At 37.8% G+C, this 13,866-nt stretch overlaps 1 protein-coding gene across 1 annotated transcript in view; it reads right to left on the bottom strand.

The window, feature by feature from the left end:
* The window catches only part of LOC134501514 (cadherin EGF LAG seven-pass G-type receptor 1-like), a 53,999-nt gene that overhangs the window by 14,644 nt on the left and 25,489 nt on the right, over positions 1–13,866 (bottom strand). Inside the window, exons 16-21 of the mRNA XM_063309355.1 lie at positions 12,474–12,674; positions 8,311–8,485; positions 5,165–5,277; positions 3,463–3,542; positions 1,568–1,694; positions 212–337 (exon numbers count right to left, since the gene is read on the bottom strand). Coding sequence (XP_063165425.1) covers positions 212–337; positions 1,568–1,694; positions 3,463–3,542; positions 5,165–5,277; positions 8,311–8,485; positions 12,474–12,674 — 822 coding nt within the window. The remainder of the gene's footprint in view (positions 1–211; positions 338–1,567; positions 1,695–3,462; positions 3,543–5,164; positions 5,278–8,310; positions 8,486–12,473; positions 12,675–13,866) is intronic.

Raw genomic sequence — 13,866 nt, 5'->3', positions numbered from 1 at the left:
AGATCAATCAGGACTTTCTGAGTGCCTGGTAGACCCACTCTAAGGTCACTGTTCTCAGTTACAAATTCAGTTAAAAATACCTGAGTCCCAAACTGAACAATTATCAACACAAAGATGGACAATTTTAGAGGGAATAAATAAATAAATAAATAAAACAGGATTCTGAGCCAACCAATTTGTAGGGAAATGTTTCTGCAAAATAACTTCTCACAGTTAACAGGGTAGCTCTGGTTGTTGTGGAGTCATCTGGAAATGACTTCTTTCCAGTGAACGTATTCTTCAAATGCTTCCTCACTTCCTTATTGAATATACAGTGGAAGAAAAAGATGAACAGGCCCTAGATTGTTGTGAGAGGGACCAAGAAGGAGAGGAATAAATGTTAATATGTTATTCTTCCATAATGACAATCAAAGAGATCAGATAATGAGAACCTTTACAAATATATTACATTTTATAAAGACATTATGACTAATAACGTATACTAATGAACCTATATGCAAACTATGACCTTATTATAGGAAATCTACATGCATAAAAGGAGAAACCTAGGCAAAAATAACTTAAAAAGAAAAAAAGAGGAAAACATGAAAAAGACTTTTAAAAAGATGTGGATGCAGTAGCATCTTTCCCATAGTGACTAGCCTTCAGAGGCACATGGCTTCTGATTCTGGAGTTAGTATAGTAAAAGCAAGCTTAATTGATGGCTTCTAACTACACTGGAAAGTTGAAAAAATAACCTGGAGGAAGGTAATGGCAAACCAGTTCTGTACTTTTGCTAAGAAAATAACACAGACTTGTCTCAGTACAGTAGTCACTAGGAGTTGAATTCGACTTGAGAGTAAATTTATGTTACCATATGTTGATGGAAATGGGTTTTATGCAAGTGAATCCCATAATTTAACTATGAATTGCATGAAGAAGTGTTTCCATTTGCCTGTGCTCCTCTCCCATTTAGCTCTTATCTCTCCCAAACATCTCCCCTTTGATCATATGCTGGTAGGACTTAGAAATGAGTACAACGTCTGAGATGAGTACATCTTCTGAAGATGAGCCTTTATCCTCTGAATATCATTGTCCCATGATTGTAGCTCTCGGCTCCCTCAAACCATTGAACATAGCCACCTGAGTGCTGTTTATCTCTGCCCTAAGGTGGCATCTTATACTAGTACAGGCACATAATCTAGTTGGAATTATTCTAACCCCCACTGAAATAAAAAGCTAACCCTTCCAGGGCTATATTGCAGGCAATATTGAGCTAGATGGGAAAGAGGTCTTACTTGGTGTATAGCACCTACCTATATTTCTATTTAATTAATTAAATTTAGCAAATATGTTCCTATATTGCATGTCATTACAATTTCCCAATGGGATCTTCCGTGCTTCTGTTAACCTATCCTCACAGAAACTAAAAGCCAAAGACATTGGTTAAAAATCATCATTTCTTGAAATGATTAGCAGCAGAGATACGTTTAAATAACTAAAATGGGACAAGCATTATAGCAAAAGCAGGTGTCAAAGCTGAAATAGAACAAAAGCCTTTCCATTAAGACCAAGTGTTGTAACTTACCTGTAAACAGCTAAAGATAGCAAACAAGTAGTGAAAGGTCATTATGTCACTATTTACTGCCATCAGACCCAGTAACCAAGTCGCACTGACCAACAGGAGGAGGAGGAAGGCAGTCCTCAGTACAGAGCTAGATAAAAAGCAAAATTAAAATAATTGTTTTAAGGCATGAAATACAGCTCCCTTGGCATGTAAGACTTCTGGAAGATCCCTAACTAAAATGCAGAAACAAAAAGGTTTTAATCTACTCTGTGACCTTGTCAAAATTGCTGTAGACTTTTGCAGCTCATAAACCTTGTCCAGCCTTGTCCAAACAGGTGTCAGTAACTGATCTGTGACTTCTGCATGATAATCTCATAAGCATTTACACTATAATTAAGTACCAGCTCCTAACAATGCTGATTACATCATGTGCTAGCGGTGTTTTTCCTGATCAGGCTGCACGATTCTACTACACCAAACCTATTCACATGCTGTCTTTCTCCCAATATGATATGGACATTAATATATGCTATATACAGCACTTGGCTTGGGCAAGGAAAGAACACTTCACTTTGCATGAGGAAAACATCCCTCCTTGATGTGCTGAGGCAGACATATTAAGACTTGGGGTTGCTGTTTTGAGAGTTTCCCCAGATTGTCTGTTTGTGCATGTGCAGACAAAGACACCTCCAGGGTGTCCACACATACTCGGAGAGACAACCTATGAAAGCCCTTGAAACAACCTTGAGTCTTTTGGGGGACAGGTGTGCTCTCAATGCTTTGAAGGACTCATTGCAAAGCAATGCCTTAAGTGTTTTTCACAGACATCTGGACACATCAGCACCGCCTGGCTCAGTGAATAAATTCAGAGACTTGCAATGATCTTCAGGAACAAAGTAAGTTGCCTCCTTTGACTTCCTCTTATTGCATTATCAGCTAACAGCAGTATGGTAGATAAAGGTAGAGTAGAGAATGGTGGAACAACCTTAGTTATATTGTATCACTAACTGCTTCTCCAGCTATTAGTATATATTGAGAAAGGGGGTGTTGCAGAATGATAAAACTCATGCCTTGGGTATAGAAAGTCCCAGATTCAATCTCTGGCAACTCCAGACAGGGCTAGAAAAACTGCTGGAAAGCTGGAGTTGGTCTAAATAGACTCAGTACAGTAGAAATAAAATAGAACTCAGTAGAAGGCAACTTCTATGTACAGCGTCTCAGGATGTGTCCTAAACTGGCTAAAATTGGTCAGACTTTCAGAGTAAATGAGAAAAGGACATATTTAAGCCAACTGTCAGAAAGAGGAAGATCTAGAACATCAACAAAAGAGCTACTTGTATGTCTAGAGCTACTTGGTATCTTTATTCAACAGAATAGAGTGTCAAGAGCTACTTGGTATCTTTATTCAACAGAACCTGGGCTGTTCCTTCAGTCCCCAAAATCCACTGCAGTAATGTGTTGGAGTATAATTTGTTGTGAATGCTTTCTGAAGAAAAATTTGGGTGTGATTTTTTAAAAAATGTACTGATCTGATCTCAAAAATGTTTGGAATGAATCTCAAAATTGAGAATACATGCTATCAAAGAAGAAGGCAATTCCAGATCTGAAGGCAATCCTTATTCTTTATATCTTTAACAGATCTGTTTTAGCACACAGTTCACTATAATGCTATTATGCAAAAAGCTATCTTATGAATGGAATCACAAAAACGAATGTGGAAATGAGAAGTGAAGGAGTATAATGTAAATGAGATTAAATGGCACACAAGCAGAGCTTCTCCAGTCTTGATACCATCTTCTTAAGACAACCAAAGACTCAATAAACTGCTAAAAATTACTCTACTTTCTAACAAATATACGTCACTCCATATTATCTCTGCTCAGGATTATTTCTTTTCTACCCGGCTATAAACTTACATGATACCAGTTTTCTCCAATGAACGCTGCCTTCGTTTGCATGATGCTTTCACTGCTAAGATGAAGATTACAATGTTGATCTTGAAGGGAAAAATACACAAACATCAGAACAGCAATTTCTATTTTATGAGTTTACCATGTATGTGTGAGGGTGTGAATAAAAAAGAGAACTACACTACTGGGAATTTTCTTGTATTTTTAATGAAAATGTTTGTCCTCCATAGAGTTCTAGATAGCTCTCATAAACTAACAATAAAAACATTACTGTAGAACACAGAAATATAAAACCCAAAACAGTAACAGAATAATATAACAGCAACAAACAGAATGTATAAAGTATTTAAGTAGCAAGACAAATTAGCAAGAAAGGTTGTACAAGGAAAGCACTCCTGAAAAGTCTTCACTAATGTATGGAAGTTGTTAGGAAGGCAAATGAAAAAGATTGTGTTGATAATGAGCTAAAGGATCATGTAGTACTAAAGTAAGCTTATGGGTCACACAGCTTAAGAGATTGGTATTGACCTTTAAAGCCCTAAATGGCTGAGGGTCTAACTATCTGTAGGGCCACCTCTCCTGTTACAATCCTGTCCAGCTGATAAAATTTAGAGGAGAGAGGCCCTTTTGAGGACACCCTCACTATCAGAGGTCTGTGTTGCTCCAAGGTTATGGAATGCATTCCCTAGGAGCACATCTGGCCTTCACTCAGTATTTAGAAAATCTGTAAACATGTTTTCTTCCATCAGGTTTTTAATTGGTAGTAAATGATGTTATCACTTCTTTTATTGCTGATTTTAATCTGAGGATTTAACTTTTTATAGTTTTTGTTTTTTAAATTTTGAGTACTCACCAGACTACAAAGATGGGGTATAAATCAAATAAAAAAAGAAACAAGTATAACCTTCTTATTTTAAGACACCTATATACACCTTATCCAGCATGGTTTGAACATTGATTTGGCTTGTCTGCTCTGCAACCTATTGAGTTTTTGGAGAGACTCTTTAGTTATGACTATAGGGAATGCTTTTTTAAAAAACACAATAAAGTTTAAACTTCAAAGGGTCAGAGTCCTAAAAGTTCTAATTTCCTTTCAGTGAGACAAGGGAAAAGAGAATTCAGGAGGAGAGATGCATATCTCATAAATATACTAAAATATTTATTAGAATTTTATACAGACAAATGTAGCCATATTACAACTTTAAGGAGAACATAACCTTCAGGCTTCATTGTATTTGGAATCACAATCAAATTCTTGTCAATAAAAGGCATGCACATAATTAAGTACAAATAAGACCTATCTTTTAACAAACAATAATAATGTTTGGGGAAAAAAGGTAATTTGCCATTAGTCACATTGCTACTGGCAAGTGGATGGACTCAATTACAATGGCAATGAACACACCATTAGAAGACCTGAAAGACCAGATTAGGGATAGGTTATCATGAAGAAAATCTATCTATATGGTCGCTAGGAGTTGAAAATGACTTGATAGCACATAATCAATCACTGACTCAATCAATCAATCACGTTACTGAGACATTTTATAATTTTAAACAGCTGTTAGGTATCTATTCTTATTTATGTTTTGTACAAAAACTCTAAAGGGGAGGTGTCCTCACACTCACTCAGTTGTGACTACTGCTCTCTACACTGTGACCTTGTTCTACTAGAGGGCTATACCACTGCAGAATCTACAATACTTACAGCCACAACTATTACAATGGGACCAGCAAAGCTCCAAATCAGGGTGTCATAAACAGAGAGCCAACAGAAATCTTGGTTCCCGTATCCCTGGGGATCTAAACCAACAGCAAGACCTGCATTGCAATACAAAAGCAGAGAGAAACTCATTGTATGGAGTCCTTTGAAACATTAATTCACATTAAGAAGTATTTTAAAAAATGCATAAGAAGAGCAGGAGAATTCCATTGGTTTCAGTTGGTTTTTTGGGAGAAGGAAAGTTGTTTCTCACTGTCTAAATCTTACCTTATTTAATGTTTTACTGAATTAAAATGAGATGTATTTCAGCCCTCAGGTATGAAATCAATAGTTTAGGAAAGAAGTACTTACTACCAAGGATTGAAAATCCCACTCCCACCCAGTATATCTCTGTCCTTTGAGCTTTCATATCCTAATCCTTGATCATATTCTAAGCTTGCCTGCTAACAGCACAAAAAACTCTCCATGCCAACCTTCTCTAGCCAGTTGCCCTCCAGACTTGATAGTTCGCATTTCCCATAGTCCCCGGCCAACTGTTGAGTGAGCATGAAGGCAGTCCAACCAATCTTGACAGCCTGAGATTGAGAAGTCTGATCTAGATCATGTATAGGCCCTCCTCCTCCACTTTCCACTGGACCATTTTCAGGCCCTCATTTTTGTGATCCATCTTTCCTCTCTGGTCTTTGCTCCTCAGCAGTTTTCTGTGAACTCTGCTTTTTCTTATTCCATTATCTTTCCTCTGGCCATGTTTCTTAGTCACTATACTCTTTCTCTGCATTCTCAATTTCTGTGATACTACCTTCCCCTCTCAAGCCCTTCTGCTGTTTCTAACTTGTTAGCATTCAATTACTGAGTAGCTCCTCTACAACTGATTACAAGATTCATGACTATTTTATAGCATCAGAGCAGTCTGGCCTGTTGATAGAAGAGATAGGTGCAGTACAATGTAATTGGTATGACAAACACTGCCAAGCAGATTAGATAAAGGAATTATCCGTAGGAATTTGCAATGCCACACACATCTATTCTTAATATTGCTCTGCTTTAAGAAGCACTTAGTAGCTAAAGAATCCTTTAGGCACACACCCTGCCACATATGCAGTTTGCCTTTTTATGCAATTTCTTACAGCATCACAGAATATTTTTGATCTGAAACTCTTTACCAGGCAATACAGATGGGACAAACCTGCTCTCAGAATAAGGCAAGCCAGAGTTTTCTTGTACATTCACATGCTTATGTTCTGTATTAGGTCTGAATGAATGGTGCAAAAAAGATGGATATAAGCTTTAACCCTGAAAAACCTCAAAAGCTTGTGAAACTAGATCAAAGACTTTTATCAAGACAAAAAGAAGTCAATAGATCCAGAAATTTATGTTAACAGATAGTCACTGTGAAACCAAAGTGAAGGTGATAGGAAAACTGGCAACTAAATTGATTTTTTAAAAAGTTTTTAGTTTCTTTTCTAAAGGAATCCACCTGCAGATAAACAAAGCTGCTTAGAAATTACTGTAGAACCATTAGCATGTGCAAACATTCCCATTGCTTGAGGCACTTAAAACATGCTGGAGAATATTGTAGAAAAAAGATATAAAAGTCTTCCAACGTTTTCTCCTTTTCCCCCTTTATCTGTCTTATAATAAAACAAATAAAAACTAATTTAAATGCTTCATTCATCCAGTTTATTTTGCATAAAACACTGTTTTATCATGGTACCTTTTCAGTCATTGAAAACTAATCAGTATTTTCAGGATATTTGTGGGGTATAATCATCCTCATTCTTTGTTGTCACAGATTTAGCTGCTTTTGTTGTTGAAAATATCATGTGATTACAAGGAACCTTGATATTGTAGTATAAAAATTGGTGGGGAGAAATCTATATCCTTCTCATATGCTAAGACTGTTTTACTAGCATGCCAGCTACAAGAAGAGAACAATTTTCATGAGTATTAATAGTCCTTCTCTCAACATCATGCCTGGGGCACAATAACTTATCAACCCATCTTGTATCTCATGCCACGCCACGCCACGCCATAATACCGTATGTTATATATAGTAAATATTCTGCTCCGATTAAATACTATGCAAACAAACATACAGAGTGAGGCTAGCCAAATTCTAATTCCTAAACAAACAATTATAATCCTTTTTTAATAGGCAGAAGGTACTGGAGGTGAAAGGTTGATATGTTCGTGTTCTACTGAACTACAGTTTCAAGAAAAAAAATCTCTCTCCAAAACCTCTTCATGTTTTCTATCCATCCCCATTAACCCATACAATCATATCAGTCTTTATCTTTTTTTCAAAGTAATCTTTCTATCCTAACTGGAAGATTTTGTCTTTTGTCTCCCTTGTAGTTTTTTAAATTGCCTTTGATTTATGGGTAATCTGAATTTTTTGGGCATTTGGGTTAGGATTTTTAGAACTAGTCTGGAAAAGTATAATAAATTTGAGTCCTTGAACAACAATGGTTATATTTGATTTTTAGATGGTACTTATTTATTTTGGTTTTGGTTTCTTTGCTCACTAGTTTACTGTAGCCATCCAGAGCCTTGTTTGAATGGGGCTGGCTCTCTGATGCAAATGGCAAGGTAGAGAAGCTCTGATCCTTCAGATGTTACTTGAACCACTCACGGTTCCAGTGATATCATGTCACTTCCAGAGTATCATGTCACTTTCTGGCTGGTGACCATTAGAACATACAACAATCGTAAAGGAAGATATTTTAGGTCTGGTAGTGAATATATTTTCATTCATCTGAGACACTGGATTTATGCAGAGTATCTTTGGATTTTTATGCTTAAATATTTTCCCTTATAAGTCATTCAAATTTCTTTTTAAGTCACTATGTTTAACCTCTAGTTTAATGTACATTTGATGGGAGTGGAGATATCTTTTGCTGCCAAAAAGTAAGCATTTAAAACCAGAATATTAATTTTGTGTACTTCTCAATTTTCTGTAGCCCAAGGTAGTATCTACATCTTCAAGTAGAAACCTAGGATATGTCTGTCTTTTTTTGCTCAGGATATATAGAACATTCCCCAAATTTCAGTTACCGAGAATTCCTGGGAGGAAGTTACGGCAGTCATAAGAATAAATATATGTTCATATTGCAAGTACGCCCCTTTCTTACCTGTTATAATGGCAGGAATCCCCCAACCCATAACGTAATAGAACCTCATGTGCCCAAAATTGATGTTTCTCACTTCGGTCAGCATACGGTAGATATGAAGCTGCTCAACAAACATCCAAGCAAATGTGCTCATGTAGAAGTAGTGCAAAAGAATGGCTATTACGGTGCACACGAACTAGAAAAAGGAAGAATCCAGATCAATTAGAACTGCCTCTGTCAAGCCACCATATAATTTAGCACCACAATTAATCTTTGGTTATATGTTGCAGTCCAAATAACTATTTTATGCATGACTACAGCCTAGCCTTTTTTTCAGACTGCCATACTATCTTCTGAAAGAAGTGTAATGTTAGTTCTCCTATGCTAGACCAAATGCAAATATAGTCTAGCATCTCATTTTAAACATGACCAGTCAGATGCTTCTGGGTTAGTAGAATCACCTTCTCCTGTTTTTGTTCTCCAGAAGCATATTTTCTCTTAATTTACAGTAACATATAGTCATTTCTACACTCATAATTTGGGAAGGCTTCTTTCAGTCCCTAAGACCTGCCCACTCTGTGACTCGCCAGACCTTACACAGTCTGCAAAATGTGTACAGTAGCCAACCAGGCACTGAAAGAAACTCCAAAAACCAAAACTTCCTATGAACTCCTGGGGCAACTGAAAGGAGAAAAGACATTTTCACATTTGTTTTTAACTAACTGAAGTTAGCTAAACATTAGCCATTTCATCTGAACTCAGGTTTGTGGTCAGTCTTAACAATTGTTCATTAAAGCAAGCCAATGTCGAACTTAAGTCAATAAAACTAAACTGTATTAAGAAACCATAATTAAGATGAATTGCAGTTGGAGGATTTTACTTGATGCTACGCTGGTTAACACAAAATGGAAGTAGTAACTTTTGGTCTATTTATGGCCCCACAGGAAGCAGATGGATGTATACTTCTTTTTGTATCTGAACATAGCCTTGGTCTCCTATGTTAAACTACTAAAGAAGAGTAAGAAGATTGCCACTTAATTTCTTCATCTAATTAAGACTTCAGGAAAGAGCTGAACCTGAGCTTACACTCACAGTTTAAAAGCTAAAGTTGGCAATTTTATAACCTTCCTGTGAAGGCTTTACTCTCCTAATATAATTCTAAGTATTATTTGCACAATTGTGGGTGTGGGATGTTTTATCTGCATAGGTCATAATGATGCAAACTGCTTATTTCAGATATGCAACAATGAAAATAAAGAATTTGTCAATCAATCATCCACGGATGACTGAAACCTCTCCCAAACATGTGATCCCCGCTTTACTTTATTAATAAAAGTTAAAGGAAATGTTGAGTGACTCTATGTCATTTCTGTTCCTACATTCTTGGACTTTTCATGCTCATTAGCGTGTGACTGCTGAGACTATTCTCATTCTGCAAGGACGATTCAAGAACTGTTTGAAAGACATACACAGCAGACCTCACTACATTTCAAGGAGTGGCCCTTTCTCTGTAATTTCATGCTCGCTCAAATAAAATGTTTAAGAAATGGCTTAAGATGTGGCAGTATATTTTTGTTAATTAGCTCACACTCAGCTCAAGCTTATAAAAGAAATACATTTCTGAACACCTTAACAAATGCTCTGAAATATTAAATGAAAATGAGAATTTAAAAGGACATTAATCTGAAAAAAAAAGTTCTTATCATAAGCTCCTTAGAAGTGCAAAGCCAACGTATTATAAAGGACAGCTAAAGAGTTATACATTTTACTGAGGTAAAGTCCCCAGAGTCTTCTCAGAATGGTTGGGGTTAAAGGTTTAATTTAATAGCAAGCCCAACTCAATTCTTAAGTCTACTCTGCCCTCCCACCCTCCCCAACACATCCTGGGTCTGCTCATTTTTTTAGTACGGCCCTTGATATGCCATGTAAAGCCTTGTGTGGCCTTTAAGCCAAAGAAAGAAAACTCCTGTGCTGAGTTTTCTATTCTCCATGTGGATATAGAGGTGACACCCAGGCCCATTTTAAACTTATTTACTCAGAAGCAATCCCCAGGCCAAGCATCATCAGCACCAACATGGTGGGGCAAATGTCAGGGCCCATTGTCCCCTGAATCTAGAAGCCTGAAAGGGAAAGTGTGAAGTTGGGTTGATACAGCTTTTCGCTTTCTTTAGATCCTGCTCCTGATTCAACAAGTGACACATCAGAGACTAGAGGCACTTGAGGAGAGTCATGGGTTGTAGAAAGTAAGGACCTTGATGGAGATATGCAGGAACTGTTACCTAGGCAAGAGGGGCTGAAGCATTTTTAAGACCAGAACAAGATAGCATTTGGAAGTGACTCAGGATGTCCCCTCTCTAACTCACTGAACTATGAGGAGGAGGAAGAGGTACAGCACAATCAGACTTGCAAGATTGTTATTATAGCCAATCTCAATAAAAGTAGTTTTAGCCTTCTTGTTAAGTTGATTTCCTGGTCTGGTCTACTTAGTAGGGTTGACATGGATGCTGCTGCCTCCTAACCATGGCATTCCTTTTTTATAACATCTGGCTATTAAAAGGCAGGTGGGGGAGAGAAGACTTGCCATATACCATCGACCCGTCCCACGTGGTCATGCAGAGAGGGCATGTTATGGACCCGACTATAAGAGAATGCCGTTTGGCAGGATCCAGGAAGCAGGCCTTCTCTGCAGTGGCTCCCACCCTTTGGAACACACTTCCCCAAGAGGTGAGGCAAGCCCCCTCTCTCCTGGCCTTCCAGAAGAAGTTAAAGACCTGGCTCTGCCACCTTGCTTGGGGCGGGAAGGGGAGTGGTCGTTCTTGGGGATGACTGGCGCCTTAAAGTGGTCCTCATATATACATGAATCGAATTAGAACTTTTAACTGCCATCTGGATTCTATTTTATACTCATATCTTGTATTTATATTTTATGTATTATTTATGGTCTTACTGTATTTTAAATTTTTTAGCTTTATTGTAAACTGCCCAGAGTCCCTCTTTTGGGGGAAGATGGGCAGTGTCCTAACAACCACAGGCAGTGGCAAAATTTGATAAAGAAAAAAAAAATGTCACCTGCCCAAATTGCAAACCCAACACATGTTCCCTTTCTTTCGCTCTCTTTCTAAAGCAGGGATAAGTAGCCTAAGGCTTGTGGACCACATATAACCCTAAGGTGCCCCATCTGTCACTCCAATACTCAAGATTCTGCAGCTGAAAATGGCCACATTTCAACCAGACATTTGTGGAAATGAGAACAGGAGACAATCTTGTCGCCTTGTCTAGATGGTTTCACTACTGAGGTGGATGTACTCATTCTTTCTTTGCTTGGGGTTTGTGTATATTTTAGTTCTAATTAATCTCCACTTTGTTGATTTTTATATTTTTATATGCCTGTTTTTATTTATGTATTGTTTTTTACTGATTATTGTATGCTGCCCAGTGTCACTTCTCATGATATGGGTGGCTATATAAATCTGATAGATAGATAGATAAATAAATAAATAAATAAACCTGCATTCATCCCACACTTAACTTCATCATAATCTTAGGAAAAGGCTGAAAATAGCCTGAAAAATGTCTGTTTTATTTCTGGCTGTTTGGGGGTTTTAAGGGTGGAAATGAGAGCAGTCTGACTTCCAGAGGTCTTCCACCCCCTTGCCTGCTTGTAAAATCTTGCCCTTTTCAGTGATGCCAACAGTGACATCAGCACCATGTTCTGGTGATGTCCTCTGCAGTCCTATGAAAGACTGGGAGGCAGAATTACACCCCCTACCCCCTCTAACATTGTCCATCACTACTCCACAAGAAGTGAAGGAAGGGCTGGGTCAGACAGATTTAGATACCTTTCCTGTCACTTGTTCCAGTGGTTGATAAAGTAACTATTTTTCCACATCAGTCTTCCCCTACCTGATGCCGTCCAGATGCACCAAGGCTACAACAAATTGCAAAATTGAACATTGTGAAGAGCTGGTCTATACGGTTAAAGAAACAGTGTCTGTGTGGGATCCATCTTAAGCTCAACCATCTGTTTGGCTCAAACTGTGTATTCCAAGCAGAACAAGGCCAATTTGGTAGCAAAACTGATAGAAATGCATGCACACCTTTGGGTCATGGTATATCTTTTTGTTTGGGATACATCAAAGTGAGAAAAAGCATGTTAGACAAAAGTTACTGATATTAACTCTTACTGGATTTTCCATCTGGTTGATTCCGATCAGGAAGACTAACTCTGAGCAGAACAGAGCAGCTACCAAGTTTTTGTGAATGCTGTGCAAGTTGGACCGCAATGTTCGGATCAAGACCAAAAGTATAAAGGTCAGCAACAAAGCTACCAGTGAGATGGAGACTGTTGTGTAAGTGATGATCTTGAGAGGAAGTACTTCACCATTCTGTGAAATAAAAGATTACTTATCAATCTGTTTATCACAGATATAAACCAATAAAAAGAAAGTATTATTCATTTGTCGTTATTCCCCTCCCAAATGCTCAGTTATTATGCTTTTAAAAGCAGCATTAATTTCTTAGTCAGTATATTTATTTGACTAAATGCTGTTCCACCTCAAATCCAGATTCACTTAAGCAGCATGAAAGGCTGTCAATTTCCAAGCACAATTTTTTTTAAAAAACTTCAGAGAATATGTCAGGCAGTGCAATTAATTCACTAACAAGTTTTTTCTAGTGAAAGAAGAGCATAGTTAAATGGATTTCAACCCTTTTATTTAGCCTTTATGTTTTTATTTCTATTTCACTGCTTCCTGAAGCATATCCATATCAATAAGAGACTATCCTGTGCCAGAAGGAAAAGCTTCAAGATGAAATACAGTAATGAGATTTCCAAGTATCTATGTCTCTGAAAGTATATGCATAAATAAGAAAAAAAAAATAGGTATTACAGCAGGGAAGGGAAGGCACCCTTTTTAGAGCACACAGAGTCCCCATAGGTCAAGCTATTAAGCTCCTGCAGGAGCCTCCCACCAGAAGATCTAAGCTGCGCCCCTCAAGGGACAACATGACATCACAGTTTCTTCCCCTGCAGCCTTTCTCTGCAAACCCACCTGCAATGGCCTCAAAAAGGATTCTTGACTTTGGCAAGTCCCTATCTGTGAAATGGGAATTGCAACAACTCACTTTGTCATCTTATAGTAAGGATAAATACATTAAGAAATAGAGCAATTTGCAAACAAAAAGTATGATGCAAATGATTAAACATGGACAGTTCTGGGTCCATACTTTGCTCTGGAATACATGGGTTGAGATGTAGGGTACTGATGGCTTGGGGTTAGGCTAGGGGCATCTGCAGGGGTGTGTGTCAAAGATTCAAGATGGTAGGCATGCCCACATGGCTGAAACTCCACCCCTTTTCATGGGCATGGCATGCCCATAAAAAGAATGGGGGTTTCATCATGTAAGTGCCATCTTGAATTTTTTGCTCCTCTACCTGCACTCATGCAAGCCCCTGGCCAATCAGTGCCCAGTGAGAGAGAACCTAGGAACCTGATATGCTTTGACTCATAAAAGAAGAAAAGTAAATATAAATTACTAAATAAGTAAATAATCAGCAAACCTTTAAAAAAAAAAAAA

This window comes from Candoia aspera, chromosome 7 (assembly GCF_035149785.1).
Source record: "Candoia aspera isolate rCanAsp1 chromosome 7, rCanAsp1.hap2, whole genome shotgun sequence".
Taxonomy (NCBI): Eukaryota; Metazoa; Chordata; class Lepidosauria; order Squamata; family Boidae; genus Candoia; species Candoia aspera.
This window is presented reverse-complemented; position numbering and strand designations above follow the sequence as displayed.